Consider the following 25,183-nt stretch of genomic DNA (forward strand, 5'->3'; position numbering starts at 1 on the left):
GAAGGCAAGAGTAGCCTGGTATTCATATTAAGATGTGCTATAACCATTAAAATACGACCAGATTTTGAATGCTTAGTTTGAAAAACTGAATATGCATGTAAAATCTCATTAGTTTTTAATAATGAATACAAGTTGAAATAATAGTGTCGACATATGGGTTAAATATATTAAAATTAAGTTCACCTTTTATCTTTAACATGGCTACTGGGAATTTTAAAAGTACATACGTGGATTGCATTATATTTCTATTAACAGCAGTGGTGTAGAGGAAATGGAAACTGTGTTCTGAATACTTACTTGAAGGATCTGGCTTAGAAGTTGAACTGCATAATATAGTAGGGATAATAGTAGCAAACAAAGACTTCTTTTTAAATTGTTTAATTATTAAAAGCTGGAAATTTGGTAGCATGTTTGAAAAGAGCAAAAGGAGAGAACTAGAAATGTTATTACATGAAAACATGTCGCTAATAGGTAAGAAGGGGAAGATGATTAGACCATAGGAAACAAAAGTTACCTTCAAAGAGAAAGAATACTATAGAATAAATTATTGGGTGTTTAAGATAAAGAGAAAAGCTGTTACTTCCTAATTCACGCCCAGGAAATCAGACCATCTAGTTTGGAGAAACTGAAGCAGTATCCGAGGTTCTGCTAAATTCCAAATTCAAAAAAATTTGTAAAATTAAAATCAGTATGAGCTCAAACTGTGGATGAGCTTGCCACTGTGATCCATCTACATAGGAGAGAAGCAGTCTTAGAAATCAGTTACTGCTTGGCTATTGCGAAGGAAAAAAATTAAGAAGAAAAATTCTAGTGTTGCATCACTGAAACACCTTAGCATATTGTTACACAGAAATACAAATGTATTCCTCAAAGGGACACAATAACTTGCATATACCGTATTAGAAATTCTATACATTTTGAATGTATAGTCTGAATTAATTAGTTTATATTTACTTAGCACTTATGTGCCAGACGGACACCATATTAAATGTTTTATATGAGTCAAGAACCATTTCTAATCTTTTTATAGATGAGGACAACTGAAATTTCAAGAGATTAATCTAGGCAATGTCAGAACCCGTAGGGTGGAGCTGGAACCCAGAGAGCAGGGCTGGGACACAGGAGGCTCGTGAGGTGCATTAGGAGCCTTGTTTGCCTTCCTCTAGTGCCAATCCTGTCAGGCAATCCTAATCCCTTTTTCTTAACCACTACGCTATTTTACTTTCCATGTATCTCAAGCAGTTCAAGTATTAGCACCTTGCTACTCAGTAGGGTCTTAAGAGTTGAAATTCATTCATAATGCACTTCTCATCAATTCTAAGTTTACACATCACCTTTTCTTTTCTTTCTTTTTTTTTTTTTTGCGGTAAGTGGGCCTCTCACTGTTGTGGCCTCTCCCGTTGCGGAGCACAGGCTCCAGACGTGCAGGTTCAGCGGCCATAGCTCACGGGCCTAGCCGCTCTGCAGCATGTGGGATCTTCCTGGACCGGGGCTTGAACCTGTGACCCCTGCATTGGCAGGTGGATTCTTAACCACTGCGCTACCAGGGAAGCCCTGAGTGAGGTGTCTTTTTTGAGATAATCAGTTGTGGCCAGGGGAGCAAGGTCTGTAAAAATATGGCAGCTTCCATTCAAATCACATGGCTGAAAAAAGGAAGTATTTCCTTGAAAAGAAAAGCCATCTACACTACAACAGGGAAGTGCTGTAGGAACACTCTTCAAATAAACCCTTTTCTTCTAAGAGGATAAGAAATTAGCTTTATCCCCACGAACCCATTTCTCACTACCCCACGAACCCATTTTTCATTATACAGTTCAATCTCATGACATGCCAAAGGATGTCCTAACTTTTTGTTTAACCAAGACTCAGTTAAATGATATACCTTAGTGCCTATGACATGCCCAGCACTGTACCAAATGTTAAATAAATGAACCACCACCTGAAGTTTCATCAATATTCGATGAAAGGGTAGTTGTTGACATGGCTAAAAGAACATTTAAGAAGTAAAATGCAGTCTGAGACTCAAAAGTAGTCATAAAAAGCCACACCAATGGTACAATTATTTTACTCAAACAAACACGGACAACTCTTTTTACTTTCTAAGATTCTTTTTACAGTAAACAAAATATATTTCCAAAGTTTTACAGATATTTAATTGGAGAAAGATAATACTTCAGTTAGTTTGGAAAGACAACCTTTAAAAAAAAGAGCAAGTGAATTCCATTCAGGATGAAACAGACTAACAGAACTGTATTCCTAAGTGGTGGTGGTGGGATCAATTGGGAGACTGGGATTGACATTTATACACTAATATGTATAAAATGGATAACTAATAATAACCTGCTGTATAAAAAATAAAATAAAATTAAAAAAAAAAAGAAACAAGAGTGTATTACCTGTGCTACTTCAGCAGAGGCTTCCTAAAAATTTCAGCTGACTTCGGAAAAAAAAAAATAACTGTAATCCTAATCCATTTACTTTTTAAGCTATCAAATATTCTCATTCAAGCTACCTTTTCTGTGTCTATCTACAGAGCCTCTTGGAAATGAATTAAAAGTCTTTGACTTCACTCTGTTGAAAAACTCTTGAGAATGCTGAGAAATATCCAGATAACCAGTATGTTTTCTCCTAGGAACAAACTTCAGAGCCTCTTCCCAATTACCAGTGTTTTTCAGACATAACAAAATACGTATCATTTGATCTAAGGTGAGATTTTTGGTGCCAGTGTCCCACTGCAAATATTTATCTAATGGAAGGCATTCTGTTGCCAGCTTCAGCCGTTTTGCTTTGGCTAGGGATGTGCCTGGTTGCATATTCTTATCAACAAAAGATCCCACTACGTAAATTTTGTCATGCTTGAAAGTAGTCATAACGTTGGGAGAATCTGAAGTTAAATATATAATACTGTCCTTTGGAAATAAATCTACATAAGACTTTTCTGTTGCTGTTAAAAGCAATTTGTTCCACTTTTCTCCATAACGTTTAACTAACTCTCTATAGTAGGCACCACCTGTTTTAAGACTGCAGAAATGAATATGGAAAGGATCAACATTTCTTCTGTTCCATCCTTCACTTTCTAAAAGTTGGGAAACAGCATTCTGCAGTTCTTTTGGTTTCATATAGTCGTCATAAGCCATGTCAAAAACCAAAGGTTGTCCAAACTGCATGGCCTGGGCACCCTTCCAGCCCATTGCAATGTCCATATTCCTATCCCAAAGTCGTAGAAACAGAAAGTTTTGCTGTTTATCTTCCTTAGTGGTTTCTGGTAGCTGATCTTTTTTTACTTGTTCTTTTGCTGCTATTTTCATTTCCTTTTTTATTTGCTTGGCTTTTTTCATTTTTTCCTTAATATATAAATATTTTAAATATTTTCTTTTTGACGATTTAGAAACACATTCCATAACTGTTTTGAGCTCTTCTTCACTGATGTGTTCTGGTACTTCTCTGCGAAGCAATCTCCACATCTCAATTAATTCCCTGGTGGCAGCTAGAGTATCTTCATCCTTGCTACTTGAGACTATTGAAACACCCTCTTCTCGCACACTAGATTTCATTGTAATTTTCCACCTATCCAACTCCAGCTCTTCAGGAGGTGATGTACTCTCCTTATTAGGATAGGACACAGCTGGTATTTTGGAAGACGTGTATCTCTGCAGAGTTGTTGAATATAAAACCCTTCTCTTCCTATGAAGGGTAAATGGCACCAAAACTCTGGCAAAAGGTCTTAAGAAGGTGACACTGACACTCATTTTGAGGAAAACAGGCTTGTAAGAAAAGCCCTATAAAAAAAGAAAAATGTAATGAAAAGTTAAAAACCTCTCAAGTAACTGTGCAAGTATAAATTTGAGATACCAAAATGCAATTTATTTCTGAAACATAAAGTGGAATCTTAGTCCAACTTATTTTTGCACCATTAATTTTTCTTAGACTCCTGTGGCCTAGAGCCTGTGATCATTCACTAGGCAAAAAGTTCAAAACTTATTTGGGTTCTTATTTTAGATATGAACTTCACTATTGTTTTAGGCAAAAGGATACCTTGAAGATCCTTTTCAGATTTGTATCTAGGGACCCAGAAGATCAATGTTACCAGATAACAAAGTTATGTACCACTATATGGCTGAGATTATGGTGCTGTATTCTTCTCCACTTTCTACTAAGCCCAGATACAGACCCAAACACAAGACCCTTAACAAGCAATACATGAAGACAAAGGGCAGAAAAGTTACAGAAAATGGCAACTAGTAAAAAGCACTTAGCAGCTGCTGTACCAATGCCCTTATATGTTTTCAAAATAGAAATATAGAGAGATCTACTGATTAAAAAAAAAATAAAACCTCCCTTCTCCAATTTAGACTTTCCAGCAAATAAAGTTATTGCCAAACAAAATATCCAAAATTAGGGCAAATATATATAAGCTCCACAATTTTATCCTAAAGGTCTGGATGTCCACAAAACAATGAAGATGCTTAAAGATGTGAAACTAGTGCTGGACTTGAAGCAAAAAAAGGAATTCAACTTTTCACCAAATGCAACTAAAATACTTGAAAAGTTCCTTCTTCCCTTGGCTTCATTTAATGACGCTGCATGCTCCTGGGTCTCTGACCTGTGCAATGATGCTCAGATCCATTCCCCCCACACCCCCAACACACACAAGGTGGATGTGCTTCTGAGTTCTGTCCTTAGCCCTTTTTTCAATCTAAACATTTTCCCTATGAACTCTGATCTACCTCCTTGACTTTGATCACCATGTACCAGATGACACCTCAAATGCAACAAACTGAAATCTGTCTCCCTTCCCTTCCCAATCTGCTTCTCCTTCTGCGTTATTTCAGGGAGGGACACTACTATCCATCCATTTGCTAAAGGCAGAAACTGGGAGTCATTTCATAACTGTCCCCTCTCACACCCTCCATTCCTAATTTGAGTTATATTTATTTAGTTTCTAAATACTTCTCTAATCCAGTCACTTCTCTTCAACCTCATTTTCTTATCTTTTTTTTTCTTTTGGAGGCGGGAGGCTGTGCTGCACAGCTTGCAGGATCTTAATTCCCCGACCAGTGATGGTACCCGGGCCCTCTGCAGTGAGAGCACGCAGTCCCAACCACTGGGCTGCCAGGGAATTCCCTCAACCTCATTTTCTTAATTGTATCTGCTAGCCTCTAGATTTGCTCTCCTTCATCTCTAAGCAATTTGGAGCTACTGCAGATCTGATCAATACACTCACATCATCCTCAATGTGTATTTTAAAACTCACTGCTGCCAGGTTAAAATCTAAACTTATATATATGGCTTATAAACTTTTTTCACAAAATCACCATTTGCTTACCTCTTCAGCTACATCTCTAGCTATCTGTCACTTCAAACTTTAGATCAAGTATTCCTATTAGATCTTTTAGCACCCTGTACTTCTGCACCATAGTGCTTGTAACACTGCATTGTAATTTCCTGGCTACTTATTAGCCCCACTATGTGGTAAACTCTATCAGGACAAGGACTGTATTTATAGTAACATCGAACCCAATGTTTGGCAGTATATAGTTCACATTTATCATTCAAGTATTTTTCGATTAAATACTCCGGGTCAATGCTTCTCACATTTAAAACGCGTTCAGACACCTTTTAAAGAAAATACAATTTCCTTCAGACTCCTCGAAATAGTTAACCGAGAGTTCTCAGTCCCAATACGAGAAACACTGATTTCGGAAAAAGTCTTTTGAGTTTTGTCTTTGTAAATGGTAAATATTTTTAGGATATCAAAGAAACAAAACCCCCAAATATTTAAAAGGGGAACAAGGATATCATTTTGGGAAACACTGCTCTCGTCCCAGGTACTGTACTTATAGTTTATTAAATCACTAGGCTTCCTCTTATCTGTGGGCCTTCTTAACGCACAAGCTCCGGTATGCGTATGTTAGGTCTCCCGCATCCTCCCACCTCACCACACACACTGGGAGACAAGAAACCCGCCCGTACCAGGAGTGCAAAGACAGTGGCTCCGGCCGGTGCAAACCACAAGGAACCCCAGAGGACGCAGGATTCTGCCGGGAAATGCTGCCCAGGGATCCGCGCTGCACCTGACCCACAGATTACCTATCACTCTACACAGTATCCGTCGTTGACCCGAGACCCGCAGCCGGAAATCTCTTCCCCTCCTTCCGGCGCTGCCATATGACGTCATGCCAAAGGGGCAAGCCTTCCGGCCTGGAAAGCAGCGCTGTCGTGCAACGCAGGGTGAAAAACATCCACTGACAGTAGCAATACAAAGACTATTGAGACCGCGTTGTGAGGTTTGGGGGCTGAAGCCAGGTGAGAGTGGGTAAGGGATGAGTGGAATATGAGAAAATTGAGTCATCAAGGTTAAACGTTTTTATGAATCTTGGCAGAGGCAATATTCGGTAGGCTCAGCCTCCGGTGTGGTGTCCAGGAAATTTTTGTTATTTTTACTGTGCCTGGGAGAGACTTGACCAGCTGATGGGATTGTTAGCAAGGGAATAAGGAAAGAAAGGTTGAGAAGGGTGAACTTCCTCAGAAGATTGAAAGAGATGGGATTCAGAGGACAGATGGAGGGAACTGGTCTTGGATAGGAGGAGGAAATACCACTTCCTTTGTAACAGGAAGAAGGGAAGAAACTTAGGTGGGGATGGAAACCAGTTTGTAGATATGGCACTTGTAATTTTAGAGTTCCCATTTCTGTGAAAGAGGTAGTCAGCTGAGAATCTCTGGAGAGCGAAGAATGGGAGAAGGTTTCAAATTGTTATGAAGAGTGAATGTGACACTCTCAGTGATGGAGAAGTTTTTCACGTATTGCAGTATAGGGAAGTCATTCTGGCTTATACGTGGTTCTGCCTGAACTTTGTGTGAACTGAAACACAGCCTGACTTACGGCCTGTCAAACACTTATACAGCACATCTACTTTAACCATTAAGATAAAGAATGTCCTCTTCGAAGATAAGGATAAATAGCTCTCTTCCTGTGGCATCCATTAACACTTTCTTGAAGGTAAGGTTCCCTTCCCAGACACCAGGATTATGCTGTCTCATTGAATACATACTATTCTGTCTCTTTTGAAACCTTGAAGGAGTGTACCCCTGTCATGTTTGATGTATGTTCTTTGTTTTATTTATTTATTTGCGGTACGCGGGCCTCTCACTGTTGTTGCCTCTCCCGTTGCGGAGCACAGGCTCCGAACGCGCAGGCTCAGCGGCCATGGCTCACAGGCCTAGACCGCTTCGCGGCACGTGGGATCTTCCCGGACCGGGGCACGAACCCGTGTCCCCTGCATTGGCAGGCGGACTCTCAACCACTGTGCCACCAGGGAAGCCCTGTTCTTTGTTTTAATAATAAGGTTTGAAACTGTGCTGAAAACCATGCTTCGATGGAGCAGATCCTTGGAGCTGCTGAGAGGCTGCCTCCCAGGCTATAGTCCTCAGTTTGGTTCTAATAAAACTCTTTTCTATTACTTATTATAGTTTGATTGTTGATTATTTGTGTCAACAGTAGAAGCAGAAAGTAGAATTGTGTTTACCAGGGACTAGGAGGGTGGTGGTGAAAACAAGGGTTTGTTTAGTGGGTATAACTGTTCAGTTTTGCAAGGTGAAAAAGTTCTGGAAATCTGTTGCACAACAGCACGAATATACTTAACACTACTGAGCTTAAAAATTGTTAATATGGTAAACGTGTGTGTTTCTTAAAATCACAATTAAAAAAAGAAAGAACGAAGTGTGAGCTGACTAGGGAATGACAGTCATGTTGTTAGGCAGTGTTTATGGTCTAATTCAGTTTGGGCGTCATGATTTATAGTGATATCAGTCTATCTTATATGATCCCTTTTACCTCACATGAGATAGACTTAACGTTATTACCTCCCTGGCCACCCCTAATCTTCCTAACAGTGGTTCACAAAGTGGGATCCCCAGACCAGCAGCATCAGTATCACCTAGAAACTAGTTAAAAGGCAAATTTTGGGGCCCCACCTACCAATTCTCCTGAATCAGAAACTTTGGCAGTGATACCTAGCAGTCTTTAAGACCTCCAGGTTATCCTGATGTACTTTAAAGTTAGAGAACTGCTGCTTTTGAAGAAGCATTGAAAAGGAAGTAAGAGACTTTCTTGCTGTCTTTTTTAACAGAGACTTCCCACAGTGAATTCACAATATGTTCTTTTTTTCTTTGTTAAAATTTTAATATGTTTAGTCTGGTATTGGGAAGTGACACACAAATCTTGGTGTACTTCGCTTACAATGATCATAGCCTATTACCTCTATTTTCCACAAGAAGGGGAAAAGTTATCACATACTGATGTCAGAAAGTCTTAGGATTTTCCTGCAGTCCTCCCTTATCAGTCTTTTCTCTATCAGGACACATCTCTGGTCTGCAGCTTATAGCCAAAAATCTGGAGATATCCTTTTTTGACTTCAAGCTGCTAAAATAGAGCAACATCGGAAGTCAGAGTAAGGGAATAGTTTAGGGTGACCCTAGGAGAGAAAATTAAAATAAACTTTATTTTCAACACAAGTATTTGTGGCAAAAATTCTGATGTCTTGCAGAGAAAGAGGAAACCAGTTTCTAAATACACAGCTGTTTATCAAAACAAGAAAAACTTTAAAACAGGATAAAAATGCTCCCAGACCAAGATAATCTTATAAGCAACAATTGAGTTGAGCTGCTATACCATTAATTTCAGTTGGCATCATTTCTGATGTGGTAGTCTAAAATATGTCTCCAAATTCTTTGACACTCTCTCACGAGGTGGAGTCTAATTCCTCTTCCCTTGAACTTAGTGACTCATGTCCAACAAATAGGAAAAAAGTAGACCAGTATACAACTTCAGAGAGTAGGTCATAAAAGGCGGTGCAGTTTCTGGCTTGCTTATTCACCTGGATGATTCATCCTGTGGGAAGCTAGCTGCCATGTTGTGAGGACATTCAAGTGACAAAGACTCTCCTTGACCAGACTTTAGTTAGGCTCTTCTGAGCCCTCTCCTGGGATTAGTCCTTGACCTTGACCTTCTGTGAGATTGCATAGGTCAATTTTAGCAAGAATCCTGCTAAGTCATCCCCCAACCTTGATATCTTATCAAGTTTCTCACTCCTCACTCTTCATATCAAAGCCCTTGTCCTGCCTTTAGCAAGAATCTCTCTACCGTTGAGGTCTCTTAGTTTTCCATCCACTGATATCTCCACTCTGCTCCTAGCTATCTTTATTGTTTTGGAGTTGAGCCTGATCTCTGTTCCCTATTGCAATGTCCCTAACTGCAATAGTCTTGAGTAAAGTCTTCCTTACCATTTGAACAAGTGTCAGGTTAAGTTTTTAATAGAAGCAGCCTATGGAAGAAGTCCATATAGCGAGTTACTGAGGCCTCCTGCCAACAGCCAGCCCAGCTTTAGATCACTGCAGCTTCAGACAGTCTTTTTTTTAAAAAATAAATTTATTTATTTATGGCCACGTTGGGTCTTCGTTGCTGCGCGTGGGCTTTCTCTAGTTGCGGCGAGCCGGCACCACTCTTCGTTGCGGTGCGTGGGCTTCTCATTGCGGTGGGCTTCAGTAGTTGTGGCACGCAGGCTCAGTAGTTGTGGCGCATGGGCTTACTTGCTCTGTGGCACGTGGGATCTTCCTGGACCAGGGCTCAAACCCATGTCCCCTGCATTGGCAGGTGGATTCTTAACCATTGTGCCACCAGGAAAGCCCTTCAGACAGTCTTGAGTGTGCTCTCTGAGGGATCCTGAACCAGAATCACCCAATTAAGCTGCTCCTGAATTCCTGACCAACAGAAGCTGTGAGATAATAAATGTTTGTTGTTTTAAGTCACCAAGTTTTGGGGGTAATCTAATATGTAGCAATAGATAACTAATACACCTGACTACCACATTAAATAGTAAATTGGGGGTTATGAGAAACATCAACGTTCAGTTAGTTAAATATAAGACAAAATAGTTTTTATGGCAACACTTTTTTTTTACTTTTTTGGTGCTTTTCACAGTAAGTGCATTAAATACATTCTAGATAGACTATCTGTGTTGGTAGAGACTTCTAAAGCTCAACTTATTTACACAATGGGAAATGCAGGCTGGGAGAGAGGAACTGGTTTATCCAATGCTAGGAGTCATTTATTTATTTATTTATTTTTTATTTTTGGCTGCACCTCATGGCTTTTGGGATCTTAGTTCCTCCACCAGGGATTGATCCCAGGCCTGAGGCAGTGAAAGCACCAAGTCCTAACCACTAGACTGCCAGGGGATTCCCCCTGGGAGTCATTTAAAATCTGCATATCCTGATTTACAATTCAGTGCTTTTTGTTTTTTTTTCATTATGCCACTCAAGACATGGTTCAGAAAGAGAAATTTGAGATATTATGTCTATACTGTTAAGGAATTGTCATAGTCTGTTCAGGCTGCTATAACAGAGTATCATAGACTGGGAGGCTTAGACAACAAATATTTATTTCTCACAGTTCTAGACACTGGGAAGTCCATGATCGAGGCACCAGAAGATTCAGTGTCTGGTGAAGGCCTGCTTCCTGCTTCATAGATGGCTGTGTTCTCACTGTGTCTCACATTGTAGAAGGGAGCTTTCTGGGGTTTCTTTCATAAAAGTACTAATCTCATTCGTGAGGGCTCTACCCTCATGACGTAATCACCTCCCAAACACCCCACCTCCTAATACCATCACGTTGGGGATTAAGATTTCACCATGAATTTTGGCGGGGACACAAACATTCAGTCCATAACAGGAAATATAGTGTATACTAGGTTAAAAAAACACTAGGAGGGACTTCCCTGGCGGTCCAGTGGTTGAGAATCCACGCTTCCACTGCAGGGGGCACGGGTTGATCCCTGGTTGGGGAACTAAGATCCCGCATGCTGCACGGAGCAGACAAAAAACAAAAAACAAAACCCCCAAAACTAGGAATAAGAACACTAGGAAGACACTAGAAAGAGCTATGTACAGAAAAATTTGTATGTCCTATTAGATATGGCAGGGTCAGTTTTTCAAATGTAACATCTATAAGATGTTATAGAAAAGCCCAAACAAACTTCTTGGCCAACTCAATATTATACATAAATAGAGATGCAACAAGGATTTATTGTATAGCACAGGGAATTATATTCAATATCTTGTAATAAACTATAATGGAATATAATCCTCAAAAAAACGGAATCATTTTACTGTATACCTAATACTAACACAATGCTGTAAATCAACTACACTTCAATTGAAAGAAAGTATTAAGCATTTCTCAAACTACTGCCAAAATTATTTTGGTCTCCTGGCTTCCAAGCTTGTTCTCCTTCTAATCTATTCTCTAAACTGCAATCGGGATATTCTTATAAAATGTAAATCTGATAATATTCTCCTGTCTAAAACCATCCAATGGCTTCCATTGTCATTAGAATAAAGTAAAAAAAAATTCTTTTTAAAATTTATTTATTTTTGGCTGTGTTGGGTCTTCGTTGCTGCATGGGCTTTCTGTAGTTGTGGTGAGCAGTGGCCACTCTTCGTTGCAGTGTGTGGGCTTACTATTGCTGTGGCTTCTCCTGTTGTGGAGCATGGGCTCTAGGCACACGGGCTTCAGTAGTTGTGGCATGCGGGCTCAGTAGTTGTGGCTTGTGGGCTCTAGAGTGCAGGCTCAGTAGTTGTGACACACGGGCTTAGTTGCTCCACGGGATGTGGGATCTTCCCAGACCAGGGCTTGAAGCCGTGTGCCCTGCATTGGCAGGCGGATTCTTAACCACTGCACCACCAGGGAAGTCCTAAAGTAAAAATTCTTAACATGGACATTGCAGCCTTGAATAAGCTGCCTGTTTATTTCTCTAACTTAACTTTGCAGCTACTGACAAAACCTCTCTCCTTTACCAAATCAGAGTCTGGCTCCTCTGAGCCCTCCTCTTAACTAGGCTCTGACATTGGGCTCTGCCCTGGATCTGCTTAGTCCAGTTTTAGTAGGAATTATGCTGAGTCAGTTAGTGAAAATCTCACCTTTGGTATCTGAACGTCCTCTATTATATCTGATAAAATTCCTCATCCTCCACTGTCAATATCTTACCACCCCTGGCCCGCCTTCAGTAAGAATCCTGTTGAGTCAGTCTAGCAAGAATATCTATTATCCCTAATGTTTTTACTTAGTAGTTTTCCATTCACTGACCCTCACCCTGCTACTTGGTTATAACCGCCCTGCCCCACCCTTGTCCTTGTGTTTGGAGTTGAGCCCAATCTCTCTCCCCTACTACAAAACCCCCATTGCAGCAATTCCTTTTGAATAAATCTTCCTTACTGTCTTTAATGCATGTCATGAATAATTTTTTCTTTATCACTACTCCCCATAATCTTTTAGTTCCAGCTGAACTGGACTTCTTCCTCCTGCCTTAGGACTTTTGCACATGTGATTCCTTTGCCTATGACTTAGTTTTTCCAGATAACTACTATTGTTCTTCAAACTAGGCATCATTTTCTCAGGGAGTATTTCCTGAACCCCAAGGCTGTTAGCTCTCATGCTAGATGTTCTATGACACCCTTTATTTCTTAACACTCTTCACACTTGCAATTTGTTGTTCATTGTGAACTCCAAATAAGGTTAAAGGCAACGTTGGCCTTGTTTGCCAGTGTGCCCAACACTAGTATTGACTAGTACATAGTAGACACTCAAATATTAGCTGAAGGTATGAGTAAACACACACACGAGATCAACAAACATAAACAAAAAAACTCACAAACATACAAAGAATGGAGTTGCTTATGATGTTTAATTTTTATGTTCACTTATATTTTTAATACAGCATTAAGAATGCAGAAGTCAAACACTGACTTAGTCTTTAATTTCTATCAACTACAGTTTTGGTGTCATTCTATGAAACTGAGAAATCTTTTCAAAAGAAGATCCTCTAACTAGACTACTCTTAATTTGACTAATACTGTAAAATATTAATGATAGTACTGACTGACTTCCTGGTTCATCAATAGGCTACGGAAGAGAACATATTCACTTTTTAAAAGAGTTAACAAATCAAATTTCAAGCCAGAACATACTGCCTATGAGTTGGAAGTATTCTTTTTCTTCTAGCATCTACATTAGCAAAGTTTCAGTGGGACAAAACAATCTTAGATGGCAAAAAAGTAACTTAAGCACTTTGCTTTCTTTTTGTGGAGCTTCTAGTTACTATGGGCACTCGAGAGAAATTAATAGCTGCTTTGGCTTTTAAAGATTTTCTGAAGTATTTAAAAATTGACTGAAGGCTAGAGGAAGGGGCTAAGTTGTGTTCTTCTGTACCAGCAGAAACCGTGGGAAACTCATTTTTCAAAACAGTAGCTGCAGGTTTATCCAAAGGCTTTGGACTTGTCACCCATTCACGGCAGTGGTGCTTTATCCATGCTAATAACTGGATGTCACTCCCCAGCTGGTGTCCTACGTGATGTTCAGAGTCAATAAGTGCAACAGCATATACTTTGCTCATTACTTCCCACTTTCTACGAACAAGCAAGTCCATAAAAACCAAGCCTCCATAACCATGTACAAGGAAGGCAACATCCTTGCCTTCAGCCTTTGAAATGAAGTAATCCCAAATATAAGACATGTGTTCTTCAGGAGTGTTGCTGCATCTTTTTGGAATACATTGGAGAGACTGCTGGAGAGATAAAAAGCTCTCAGTCTGAACCATTTTTCTGGAAGGAGACTCAACATTTTGTGTTAAAAGGCCTTTCCACTCTTTTTCTGTCTGCAGGTCCACAAAATTATCGTTGGGGTTTAGCACAATTACATCATAATGTGCCTGCAATGCCATTTGAATACATGGTATCTGACTTCCATGTTGGAGACCATGATGTATTACTGCCTGCTGACTCCACTGACCAGCTCTAAAGACCCCACGGTCCTGAAGAAGGACGAGAAGAGCAGAATGATGACTTGTTAATGCTCTCTCACTCATGAAAAAGAAGCTTCTTGGTTCCTTATCAGCCTCTGGTGGGATATATACTTTTTGTAATTTGCACACTTTTTCCAAAAGTTCATAAATGTATTGTTCAAGCAAATGGCCAAGGGCCTGGTAGCGCTTGCTATTCCTCTCCAGGACATTTTTATAATAGTTAAAGACAAAAGGCTGATGTGTCTCAGTGTGTCTCAATTCAGCTTTTTCATTGAAGTCATATTTAAGTTCCTCTAGTAAATCAGATTGTTCTGTAAATTTTCGGAAGCTCAGTTCCTGAGTCACTGGTAACCACTGAAAGTGAAAAGCAATATTATGTCAGTACCAGAAAAAATAAAATAAAAATTTCATCTTGCTAAAGTCTTTCTGCGGGAAATCATACTGAATTAAGCACTTTAAGAAGACATTAACATTATGGTAAAGATTTTAACTCAAAATAATTGTGAACGATGCAAAGTAGTGAGAAACTGAATACACTAAGGGACAATGGCCAGACGGTATATAAAAACAGAACTCTGACCCACAACCTGCAGCAACTTGCCCAGGAAGCCAATCCCTTATCTGTTGATCCAATAAACAGCCCAGGAAGCCAGTCTTGTAAGTCAGAATCTCAGGAAGTCAGACTGCTACCTCTAGTGACAAGCTGAGAAGCCAAACAATAACTTCTGTTACAGTGGGTCCAAAATGGCCAGGACTTGATTAATAACTTAGAGCTTCCCTAATTTTTATCCCCGCTTTCAACTTAGGACCCACCAGAGAAAGCCAAATATGCACCCCTAAACAGTCACATAGGATGCCTCCCTTCTAGTTATCTTGCATTCAGCTTCCTCATGCCAACAGTGTCCAGTCAGGACATACCAGCAGCCTTCCCTTTTTTTTCCACTACAAAGCTTTCCCACTCCTCTGCCTGCCTTTGAGTCACTGCCAAAATGCAAGTGATGGTGGCTAACTCCCTTGCTATAGTGAGCTCAGAATGAATAGGTTTTGCTTTTCTCATTTGGTTGGTCTTTATCTCCACAGTAAGCATTCAAACATTTTTGCTATTAAATAAATGGCAGGGGATGGCAGTAGAAGTGAAATGTGAACCAGGCAGTGTAGATGATGATCAATTTATCTACTAATAGAAGATATGGTTATTCTGATATTTGAAAATAAAAAAAGTGACTGAGAAGTGAACTTAGTTATTGTCAACATAGCCCAAAGGGAAAAGAAAAGACTTTGAAAGGTTAAGTCCTGGAAAAAAAATCTCAAATAGACTCTATTCTGAGGCAAACAAACAAACAAACAAAAAACAACAAAAAAGTTAAGTGGCTTGTGCCAAACAACTGTTAAATAAATGTTGGGTACCGAGGCTATCTGACTCCAATTCATGTTCTTAACAAATTCATGAATACTCTCACTCCTTAATTTCTTAACACTCACACTGGCAACCACAACCTACTTCCAATAAATAGCACTCCATAAAATGATTTTCAGTGCCACTCAAGCTGCTATCAAGGCTTAAGGCAAAATCAACATGGTGCTTGCTTGCTTTGATTTCTTAACTCTTTTCTCACTTTCTGAATCTTATTCCCTGATTCCCAATTAATACTTCATGAAGGGGTTTGGTTGTTCGAAGCATCCAACCTATCTACACTGCTCTCTATTCTTTAAAAACTTTTTTCCTTACACTATTGCTGATTTCAGGTGCTATTATGTAATTAATATATTTTCCTAGCGTGTAAATGACAGATAGGAGCCTCTGGAATTAGATTGATTTAGGTTTAAATCCTAGCTCCAAATTTTATGTTGAGTGACTTTCAGCAGGTTTCTTTACCTCTATGAGTTTCGGTTTTTTCTACTTTTGAGTCTTAGTTTATGTTATCTAAAATAGCAATCCTTATTACCCTCTATCCTGCTACTCTGCTTATTTTTCTTCATAGCCTACATTACCACCTGGTATATAATTGTTTGTATATTTGAAAATTATCTGTCTCCCCTCACTAGAATAAAAGCTCTATGAGAACAGGAACTTTGTTTAATTAACTGCTGTATCTGCAGTACTTGGAACAGTGTCTGACAAATATTATATAAATATTTTTTGAATGCATAAATGCAAAATAGGATAACATCATTTATTTCACAAAGCTGCTGTGAGAATTAAATTAACTAATATAGGTAAAAACCATTTTATGTACTGTCTCACACGTGGAAGTTTCTGTAAAGATAGGATGATCTTCCTTTTTGAGAAGTGTGAAATAAAAAAAACATATATCTCTTGTCCAGCCTTCCTTATTCATTCAACACTGTGATTTTTATCCACATTAATAAACATAGTCCTAGGTCATTCATTTTATCAGTTTATAGTATTCCATTGCTTGAATATGCCATGGTTTGTTTAACCATTTTCCTGTTGAAGAATATTTAGGTTGCTCCAGTTTTCCACTATTATAAACAAAGCTATAACAAACATAGCTATATTTTTGTGCACATATCAAGAGTTTCTTAAGGCAATATACCTAGAAGTGGAACTTCTAGGTCATATCAGCATCTTCCATTTTACCAGATATTGCCAAATTGCTCTCCAAAAAGGAGGGTCTATTTTATACTTTGGCATGGATGAGGAGGTTTGCCCAGAAAAGCAGTAATCTCTTAGATCTAAAAATACTTTGTTTATTCAGGTGCTGTGCTGGAAACTGCCTTTTTCTCTACTGAAATAAAGAGAAAGGTACTGAATATTTAAACCTCAATGAACTAAACCTAAACCAACTAAACTAAACTAAACCAACGAACTAAAGAACCTTGTTAGCTAACTTTTCTTTCAATCAGAGAGTAAAATAAAATGAGTATTTTCTAATAGCACATAGTATATGGCATTCAGTTACTCTTTTTCACCTTTAAGTGCTTGTGTACCTAGTTGTTTGAGAAACAATTCTCGGGGGAAAAGAATGGGAGTTTGCAAACTGGAAAACCCAAATGGCACACAGATATATAAAGGACAGGTATAGGTGGGGTGAACAGGAGCAAGGTGCAGAGTATCCTGTAGAATGAAAAGGTAGACAATTCTTTAGAATTTATTGTAGCATATTTTGCTTGGTTAATATACTCAAACTTGTAACTCTCATATCTAGCTGTCTACCTGATATATTTACTTGGATGTCAAATAGCCATTTCAAACTTAACACGTCCAAAGCACTCCCTTCAGTCTACTCTCCCTTTAGTCTTTCTCATCTTATAATTCCATTCTTTCAGTTGCTTGTGCTGCAACCTTCTTTTCTCTCTTTCACACTCCACATCTGATCAATCAGCAAATCTGTAGGCTCCCTTATTTGAAATATATCTCTAATCTAACCACTTGTTACCTCTCCACCTCTACTGCCCTAGCCCTAGTACAAGTCACTATCAACACTAACCTTCATTATTAAGCCTCCTATCTAATCTCTTTGCACTCTTATCTCCTGGTAGTCTGTTTAACACATAGCAGCTAGAACAATCTTTTCAAAACATCTAAATTGGATATCACACCCCTGTTCAAAATGCTCCATTGTCTCCCCTCTTACTCAGAATAAAAGCCTAAGTTCTTACCATGGCCTACAAGGTCCCCCATGACCCTTAGCTCTCCAAGGTCATTTCCCTCCATTTCTCTCACTTGCTTACTCATCTAGTTACATCATCTGGCTCTTAGCGCTTTCTCAGGTGTCATTTCCCACCACTCTCTTGCTTACTTCACTCTAGCCCCACCTGGCCTCTTTGCCGCCAACTTGTAAAGCAAATTCCTATTTAAGGGCATCCCCCTTGCTATGCCCACAGATTGGGATACTCTTCCCCTAGATATCTATAGGGCTTCATTTCCTTCAAGTTTCTGCCCATCTGTTATCTGATCAGAGAAACTTTCTCTGAGCATTCTATCTGAAAGGGCAATCCCCTCTAATCCTTCCTTACTCCCTATCTATCTATGATGCTTCATTTTTCCCTCCCTTCCTCCTTCTTCCTTTTCTTTTTTTTGGGGGGGGGGATTTTTTTTTTTTGTATTCAAACAGAAAGTCACAAAAATTATAATCATCCTCATCAGTTCACTCAGTTTTCTTTTCTTTTTGTTTTTGCACTTATTACCAACTGACATATACTTGCTTACTGTCTGTTCCCTCCCATTAGAATATAAGTTTGGGACTTCCCTGGTAAACCAGTGGTTAAGACTCTGTGCTTCCACTTCAGGGGGCATGGGTTCAATCCCTGGTCTGGGAACTAAGATCCCACAAGTTGTGCGGCACGGCTGAAAAAAAAAAAGTTCCATGACAGCAGAGACAAGGACTTTGTTTTGTTTTGTTCAGTAGTTCTTGGAATAGTGCCTGGTGAATAGTAGGCACTTAAACATTGTTGTTAGAATTTTACAATTTTTGCTAAGGGCATAAGAAAGTAAAGAGAAAAATCCTCTAGCTGTATATACAGGAGAAAGATGCACACAAAGCTTTTGAAAAATTATAGAGGCTCCTTCTATAATTCTAAAGTTAATAAATGTTGATTTATGAATTATTCTTAGAGACTATCCTATACATCTATATATATTTATTTTCTCTTTTGAAAATCAAGATGGTCCATTAAAATAAAGGAGAGAAACTGTTTTATATACTTAGTTTTCTAAAGAGTGGTTTGGAATAAGATAACTTAGCTTTAAGAATAAGATTGTCGGACTTCCCTGGTGGCGCAGTGGTTAAGAATCCACCTGCCAATGCAGGGGACACAGGTTTGAGCCCTGGTCTGGGAAGATCCCACATGCCGCGGAGCAACTAAGCCCGTGCGCCACAACTACTCAGCCTGTGCTCAAGAGCCCGCAAGCCACAACTCCTGAAGCTCCGGCGCCTAGAGCCCGTGCTCTGCAACAAGAGAAGCTACAGCAATGAGAAGCCCATGCACCTACAACGAAGAGTAGCCCCCGCTCACTGCAACTAGAGAAAGCCCGCGTGCAGCAACAAAGACCCAACTCAGCCATAAATAAATAAATAGAATAAGACTGTCAGAGCTGCAAGGGATTTCATTGATATTCTTAGCTAATATGTTTATTTTATAGAGAAGTGAGGCTTTCAAAGGTAAACTGACATGCCCAAAATAACTCAGGCAGCTCTACAAACTTGAGAGAAGATTCATTTTTTACCAGTGATTTTAAAAATACACAGTATTGGGCTTCCCTGGTGGCACAGTGGTTGAGAGTTCGCCTGCCGATGCAGGGGACACGGGTTTTTGCCCCGGTCCGGGAAGATCCCACATGCCGCGGAGCGGCTAGGCCCCGTGAGCCATGGCCACTGAGCCTGCGCGTCCGGAGCCTGTGCTCCGCAACGGGAGAGGCCACAACAGTGAGAGGCCTGCGTACCGCAAAAAAAAAAACAGTATTTTTTCATTCATTCACCAAAAATTTGGTGAGGGGTTTTGTTAGTCACTTAGTTTTCTATATCGAATACTCTAGTCATTTTAAGAAGGGAAAAGAGTATATAATCATTAATGAGAATTTCAAGTTAGGTCCTTTTAGTAACCTGGATTAGGTGGTGACACTGCTGTTATAGCCATGACTAGAGCAAAACATAGTTATTTTAAATTATTTAACTAATTGTGGTAAAATACATTAAAAATTTATAGTTTTAACCATTTTTACATGGGCAGTTCAGTGGCACTGAGTACACCCACATTGTGTGCAACCATTAATACCATCCATCCATCTAACATTTTTCATCTTGAAAAACTGTAACTCTGTACCCAGTAAGCTATAATTTTTCATTTCCCCTTAGCAGCAGCCCCTGGCAAATCTTTCTACTTTCTGTCTCTGAATTTGACAAGAAGAGGGTGGGTGGGGCAACAGAATCACAGATGCAAGTAATTTTAATTAGCTTACTTTGGTTTTAACAAACTCCTTCTCTAGGATCATAAAGTGGTTATATTTAACAATATTTTACATTCTTTACAAGTGATCAGTAAACTTTTATGAAAATATAATTTTACAACCTGGGAAGTTAGGGTCTAACCCCACGTTACACAGTAATATACCCTATTACAGTAATTACAGTCCTTTGGTGTATTTAAGAAAGAGGTCCTGTTGTATATCCTATGACATTAAGAAGCACAAATGAGTGATACTTCACTAAGAAAATGAAAAAATATCTAAAGATACTTTTTTCAATGAACATGTTTTTATTTACTTATATATTTAGAAAACCAAACTAAACCAAAACAAAAAAACCCCTGGAAAACATCATTTAAGAATTACTGTTTTGGTAAAAAGCAGCACTATTTTTATTTTCCCAACAGATAAATGCAATTATGAGGGCTTTTTTCAGAAAAATAATTATGCCTGTATACAATTCCATTTAGTAAATTATAGAAAATAATAGAGCTTATGAAATTTTATATGTAAAAGATTCAAAGAAGAGCAAACTAAATCTCTTCCCCCTGCCTACCTCTCCCCAGGAAAGACTAAAGAAGATTAATTTAAGCCACCTGAGGCAAAGACAGAAAATAGGATATTAGTGATGGAAAGAAAAAAATCAGATGTTAGAAATCTTGGGTTGCCCAAATTTGAGTATGTAACAGAATCTCCTAGGAAAGTTTCTTAGAAAACTAATTTAGTGAACTATTATAAAGATACCCTTGTAACTACCCCAGGTTAGCTTTGCGAGCCCCCCCTAAAGTGCCTTCAAGTGCCCTCTTCCTCCCCTCCAAGAGCAAGCACTCCAGACTTTTATAGAAATCAATGCTTTCTATTTCTTTATGGTTTTATCTCCTATGTACACAGCCCTAAGACCTATAGTTTAGTAGTTGAGTTTTGTTCTTTTTTTTTTTTTTTTAAACTTGATATGCCTTCCTGGGAAACTGAAATTCTGACAGCTAGATTTTGGATTTACTGACGTTGCCCAATCCTAGATCCTATGCTTCTTGATTGGGATTATTTAGAGGTAAGGGGGTACCAAAAGATAAATGATAAAGAAGACAGGACTACCTAAAGCTTCAATTTTACTAAATAGTAACATAAAATGAAATTTTTCTATTAAAATCAACCAAATGTATTAAGGCATAGAAATGCTAAATAAATATCACATTTTAAGACAGAACACTCTAAAGTTAGTGTTGGTGGGGAGGGATAAATTAGGAGTTTGGGATTAACATATATACTACTATATATAAAACGTAACCAACAAGGACCTACTGTATAGCCCAGGGAATTATACTCAATATATTGTAATAAACTATAAGGGAAAAGAATCTGAAAAAAAATAGGTGTATACTGTGTTTTCAATCTTCAGCTGGGTCTGGGACACCAGACCCTGTCCCAGATGCTGGGGACACACATAGTACCTGCCTTCCAGGAGCTCCCTCACTCCTGTGAGGTCCAGAGAGTCAACCCCACTAATTTCAGTCCTTAGCTCAACACTGTTGCCCCTGTACCTTACTCATTAAGAGCAAAATAAATTTGAATGCATGAGTTAAAAAAAAAAAGATGTATATGTATGTATAACTGAATCACTCTGCTGTACACCTGAAACTAACACAACATTGTAAATCAAGTATACCACAATTAAAAAAAAATGAAGAGCAAATCAAAGACTATGCAGCCAAAAAAATCAGAAAAAAAACGTATTAGAGAGGTATGCCATGAAGTTAATTAATACAAATATAATTTTTTCTGTAAAAAATATATTAATCTAACATAAAAACCGAAAAAGAAGATAGTGGTGTATGTACAGGATACCTGGGGCTGAGCCCCAGAGCCAAATGACAGTTTAAAAAACTTAGGTTATTAACGGTTTGTCCTATAGCCTCCTGGACAAGAGATTACCCATCTCTTGCTTAAATACCTCAAGTTACTGCAGGTTTTCATAACTTCTAGGAATAGGCTATTACACTGTAGGGCAGTTAAAATTGCTCATTGTCTTAAAAAGGAAGATATCCTTGAAACAAAAAAACCTATAGTCATTTTTCATGAATCATATGTTAATTCTTTTATATCTAGAAGAAAAATCCTTCACATAAGAATTCTCAATATTTTAAGGATAAGATTCAACTACTAACAAAAATGAGGCTAATAGCAACATGACACAGTGCTCCAAATATCTTTGCAAAATCTAGGCTTTCCAGGAGCCCATGGTAAGGAATTCCAGATTTTAATTTCTAAAACAGTTTAGGAAGTCAGGATGTACCCAGTGCCCAACCGAACCTGTTTATACTCAGATTGTACTTAAAGTTAATTCACCTGTGAAGAGAAGGGTCTTTTTAGATTTTGTTAAGCTCTCCTCAAAGAAATTGTTAATTAAGGGGTAAAATAAAGGGTTGATCAATTTCACACTGCCACTATGTCTTGAAACTATTAAAAAAACACACCCACTGCTTTTAATAGTGTAGTCAAAACAAAAATATAATGAATACCTAACTTAAACACTTTATATGCACTTTTAACACTCAATAAAGAACCATACTCATTAAGATCAAACCAGTCCATCCTCTCCTCCTATAAAATACTGGGCTGATGAATTTCTAATCTCAAATAATCTTAATTTAAAAGGCTCTATACAGTGTGAGCTAAACATACATAAGAGAAATGAACTTATTTACAAACATACAAAGAGAAGATAATCATTCACTTTTTTTGGTCTTTCTTCCTTATTTTAAAATAAGGAAGCTTTCTCCTAAACATCATAAAACACTATAAAAGAAAAGACTGTGTAATTAGTCTTTCATAAAAGGAAAAGTAAGGTTGTTAAATGACTCCCTCAAAAGTAAAAAACTGAACTTTTTAGTCCTATAGTTGTTTGCAATACAGTCAACTATGTAGTAGAGATTGTTAAAACTAAACAATAAAAATACTGGTTTAAAAAGCAAATTTGAAAATAAAAAGCAAATTTAAAATTCTTGAGCTTAAAGGCCATTTATCTTCACATATGTTATTCAAAACCAGCTCCAATTCAAAGAAACAAACTGACCCACTAAGTCTTTATTAGCAGAAATGCTGTATTTGGTTCAATGACAAGTTTAAATGACATATTTGCAAGCTGAATGATATTATTTCTTATAATTTCATTTCTCACAGGTTCACTTCTTACTGCTAAACTTTAAAACTTCTTTTAAGGAAGCTGTAAGTTTGGACTGAAATGGATTAGGCCTACTTACAATTTCCTTTTTTATGTTTCCACCTCTTAGCTCTATTTCCATCTTTTGCAGTTAGTTTCCTATAATATTGGCTGATGAATTGAGCCAGTATGATTCTTGAGTTAAATCATTCAATTAAAAGAGTTGATTTATGAGGAAACTTAAAATTCAGATATTTTTCAGTAGGCAGTGTTTTCATTTGTTAAACGTAAACTAGGGCCTCTAAATGAAATCCTTGTAGTGAATTTCATTCTCATCAAGCCCTGAAGTATTTCTGCTTTTCAGCCATTCCTGCCATGTAAGACACTCCCCCCGGCCCAATAGGATCATCACCTGGAGGCTTACTTTTAGCTCCGCACAGGCCACACTGTAAGTAAGAAGCAAGGCTCAAGAAGCACAAACCTGGTCTCTGGTAATGAGCTGGACGAGTCCCTTTACTGGTCTTGGTAAAATGGGGGAGGGGGAGCGGATGTTAAACTGTGGGAACATTCCAGTATCATTTTGCCTCTGGAGCGCTCTGCTGAATTTTGTGAAACTTACTGTGATTAAAGCTTACACAGTAAAAAAAAAAGTTATTCAAATATGTACATTACGGCTAATAAAGTAGGACAATTTTCTAAACTGATGGGTCCTATGAAAGGACAAAAAAAATCAGTCTGCAAGTACTAGTCGTTGAGGTCGAGGTCAGGGTTATTCCTTTAAGTACTGTAATAAAAATTAGCGGCACAAATTCGTTTACACCCACCCACTTTCTAGCATCTCAGCATTTTATGTTTTAAAAAATTGAGGTGCAGCTTATCTTTTTTCCTGGCCTTTAAAAATGGTGAGTTTGAAGAGATCCTTTCTATTACTCTGACATTCTCTCCTCAGCTGACCTTATTGATTTCCACTCCAACTGCTAAACCAGCAGCTAGGCTATTGATTTTTGTCGTCTTAAAATCTTTTTTTCTGAGTCTGAGGAAGCGCCTTGAAGACAAATATATGGGAGAGTCCATGAGGAAAGTAGTAGCATAAAAGGACTAACGTTTTGTTCTCATATTTCCGGGGTCCCCTCGCGGGATTCAGTGAAGTGGAGGAATTCCTAAAGTTTCCCCGGTTTAGTTTTTAGTCAACTTAATCTTCAAAGTCAACAAAGCCTTGACGATCTCGGGCTAAAACCTAGCACCCAGTCTCAGTTTCTAACAGGGGCAGAGACAATGAAAACAGCGTCACTTAATAAGCACTTGCGACGGTAGCCCGCAGAGAAAACTACCCCCAGGAAGTGATTTCCGGGTGGAGGTGGGAGGGGTGGCTAATTTCCGGTCTGAGGGCCGGCGACGGCTCTTGCGCAAGCGCAGTTCACATTTTCCTGGCTTTTTTTTTTTTCCCCTCCCCTCCCCCTCCCTTCCCCAGCCTGAGGGGTCTTGAGGTGACAGCGACTGCGATTCCAGCAGGAGGAGGAGAAGATGGACAAGGGGAAGGCCGGGCGACGGCGATCTTCATCCGGTGAGAAAGGGTCGGAGGAGGGCTGAGCATATTGTTTCCTACCTCGGGCAAAGCGGGGGAACAGGCGACGACGGGTGCTGCGGCCCGGAGCTGCGAGGGCTCGGGCTCCGGCTCGGGCTCGGGCTCGGGCTCGGGCGCGGCGGGGAGGGGAGGAGGTGAGGGGAGTGGGGAGTGGAATGGAGTGGGGTGGAGGGGCGCGCACAATGGAGGGTTCCCGGGTCTCGCGGGCCCCTGCGAGTCGAAGACCCACTCCGAGCTGTCATCAAAGCCTCGGCCGCTCTTCACCCCGTCACCCCTTTTCATTTTTGTCCTTCTCCCGCGAGCACCCTCCTTGGGTCTCATCGGCCTGCGGCTCTTCCCGGTTGGCTTGCCGCTCTCCTGCCACGCCTTCCTCGTAATTCCACCAGTGTTCCAGTTTCATTTCCAGCTTCTCAGCGCCTACTTTCCTCTCTTCCTTTGATTCTCGACTTTGACTCTTTCTCCCCCCTGTACCTCCTGGCAGGTAAAAGCAGCAAAGAAGGAAAGGTTGGGCATGTTAATTGACACTTCATTCCTCGTCTAAGTGCTGCAAGCAACGTGTCTTGCTTGGTCTTCTGAGCCGGCCCGCTTAATAACGTTTTTATTTTCCAGATACCCCCTTCTTCCAAAAGCGATTCAAAAGTCGAACAAAGGAT

General features: G+C 39.2%; 3 protein-coding genes across 7 annotated transcripts in view; 1 reads left to right on the forward strand and 2 right to left on the reverse strand.

Moving 5' to 3' along the window:
• Positions 1-2,049: 2,049 nt before the first annotated feature.
• Positions 2,050-6,112, reverse strand: TRMT10C (tRNA methyltransferase 10C, mitochondrial RNase P subunit). Its single transcript, XM_082654691.1, has 2 exons — positions 5,974-6,112; positions 2,050-3,779 (listed from the first exon to the last, which is right to left on the reverse strand). Exon 2 carries the CDS (start codon positions 3,747-3,749, stop codon positions 2,490-2,492), a length of 1,260 nt encoding a protein of 419 aa, XP_082510817.1. The 5' UTR covers positions 3,750-3,779; positions 5,974-6,112; the 3' UTR covers positions 2,050-2,489.
• An 87-nt stretch (positions 6,113-6,199) lies between these two features.
• Positions 6,200-25,183, forward strand: part of SENP7 (SUMO specific peptidase 7) — a 171,048-nt gene continuing 152,064 nt past the window's right edge. For all 5 annotated transcript variants that reach the window (XM_082654076.1, XM_082654074.1, XM_082654077.1 and 2 more), the window contains exons 1-2: positions 6,200-7,000; positions 24,417-24,509. Coding sequence is in view for 4 of the 5 variants with exons in the window: in XM_082654074.1 (XP_082510200.1) it covers positions 24,470-24,509 (40 nt within the window). In the remaining variant the exon portion in view is untranslated. The remainder of the gene's footprint in view (positions 7,001-24,416; positions 24,510-25,183) is intronic.
• On the reverse strand, positions 12,815-23,087 carry LOC309822352 (putative protein ARB2BP; the record flags this gene model as incomplete). Its single annotated transcript, XM_082654079.1, has 2 exons — positions 12,815-14,210; positions 22,998-23,087. 2 exons carry the CDS (start codon positions 23,085-23,087, stop codon positions 13,116-13,118), a joined length of 1,185 nt encoding a protein of 394 aa, XP_082510205.1. The 3' UTR covers positions 12,815-13,115.

The sequence above is a fragment of the Grampus griseus genome (genome assembly GCF_964374135.1).
Source record: "Grampus griseus genome assembly, chromosome: 5".
Taxonomy (NCBI): domain Eukaryota; kingdom Metazoa; phylum Chordata; class Mammalia; order Artiodactyla; family Delphinidae; genus Grampus; species Grampus griseus.

Bases quoted from the DNA above. Each gene is read 5' to 3' on its own strand.
- TRMT10C (XM_082654691.1), bottom strand. From the start codon at position 3,749: ATGAGTGTCAGTGTCACCTTCTTAAGACCTTTTGCCAGAGTTTTGGTG.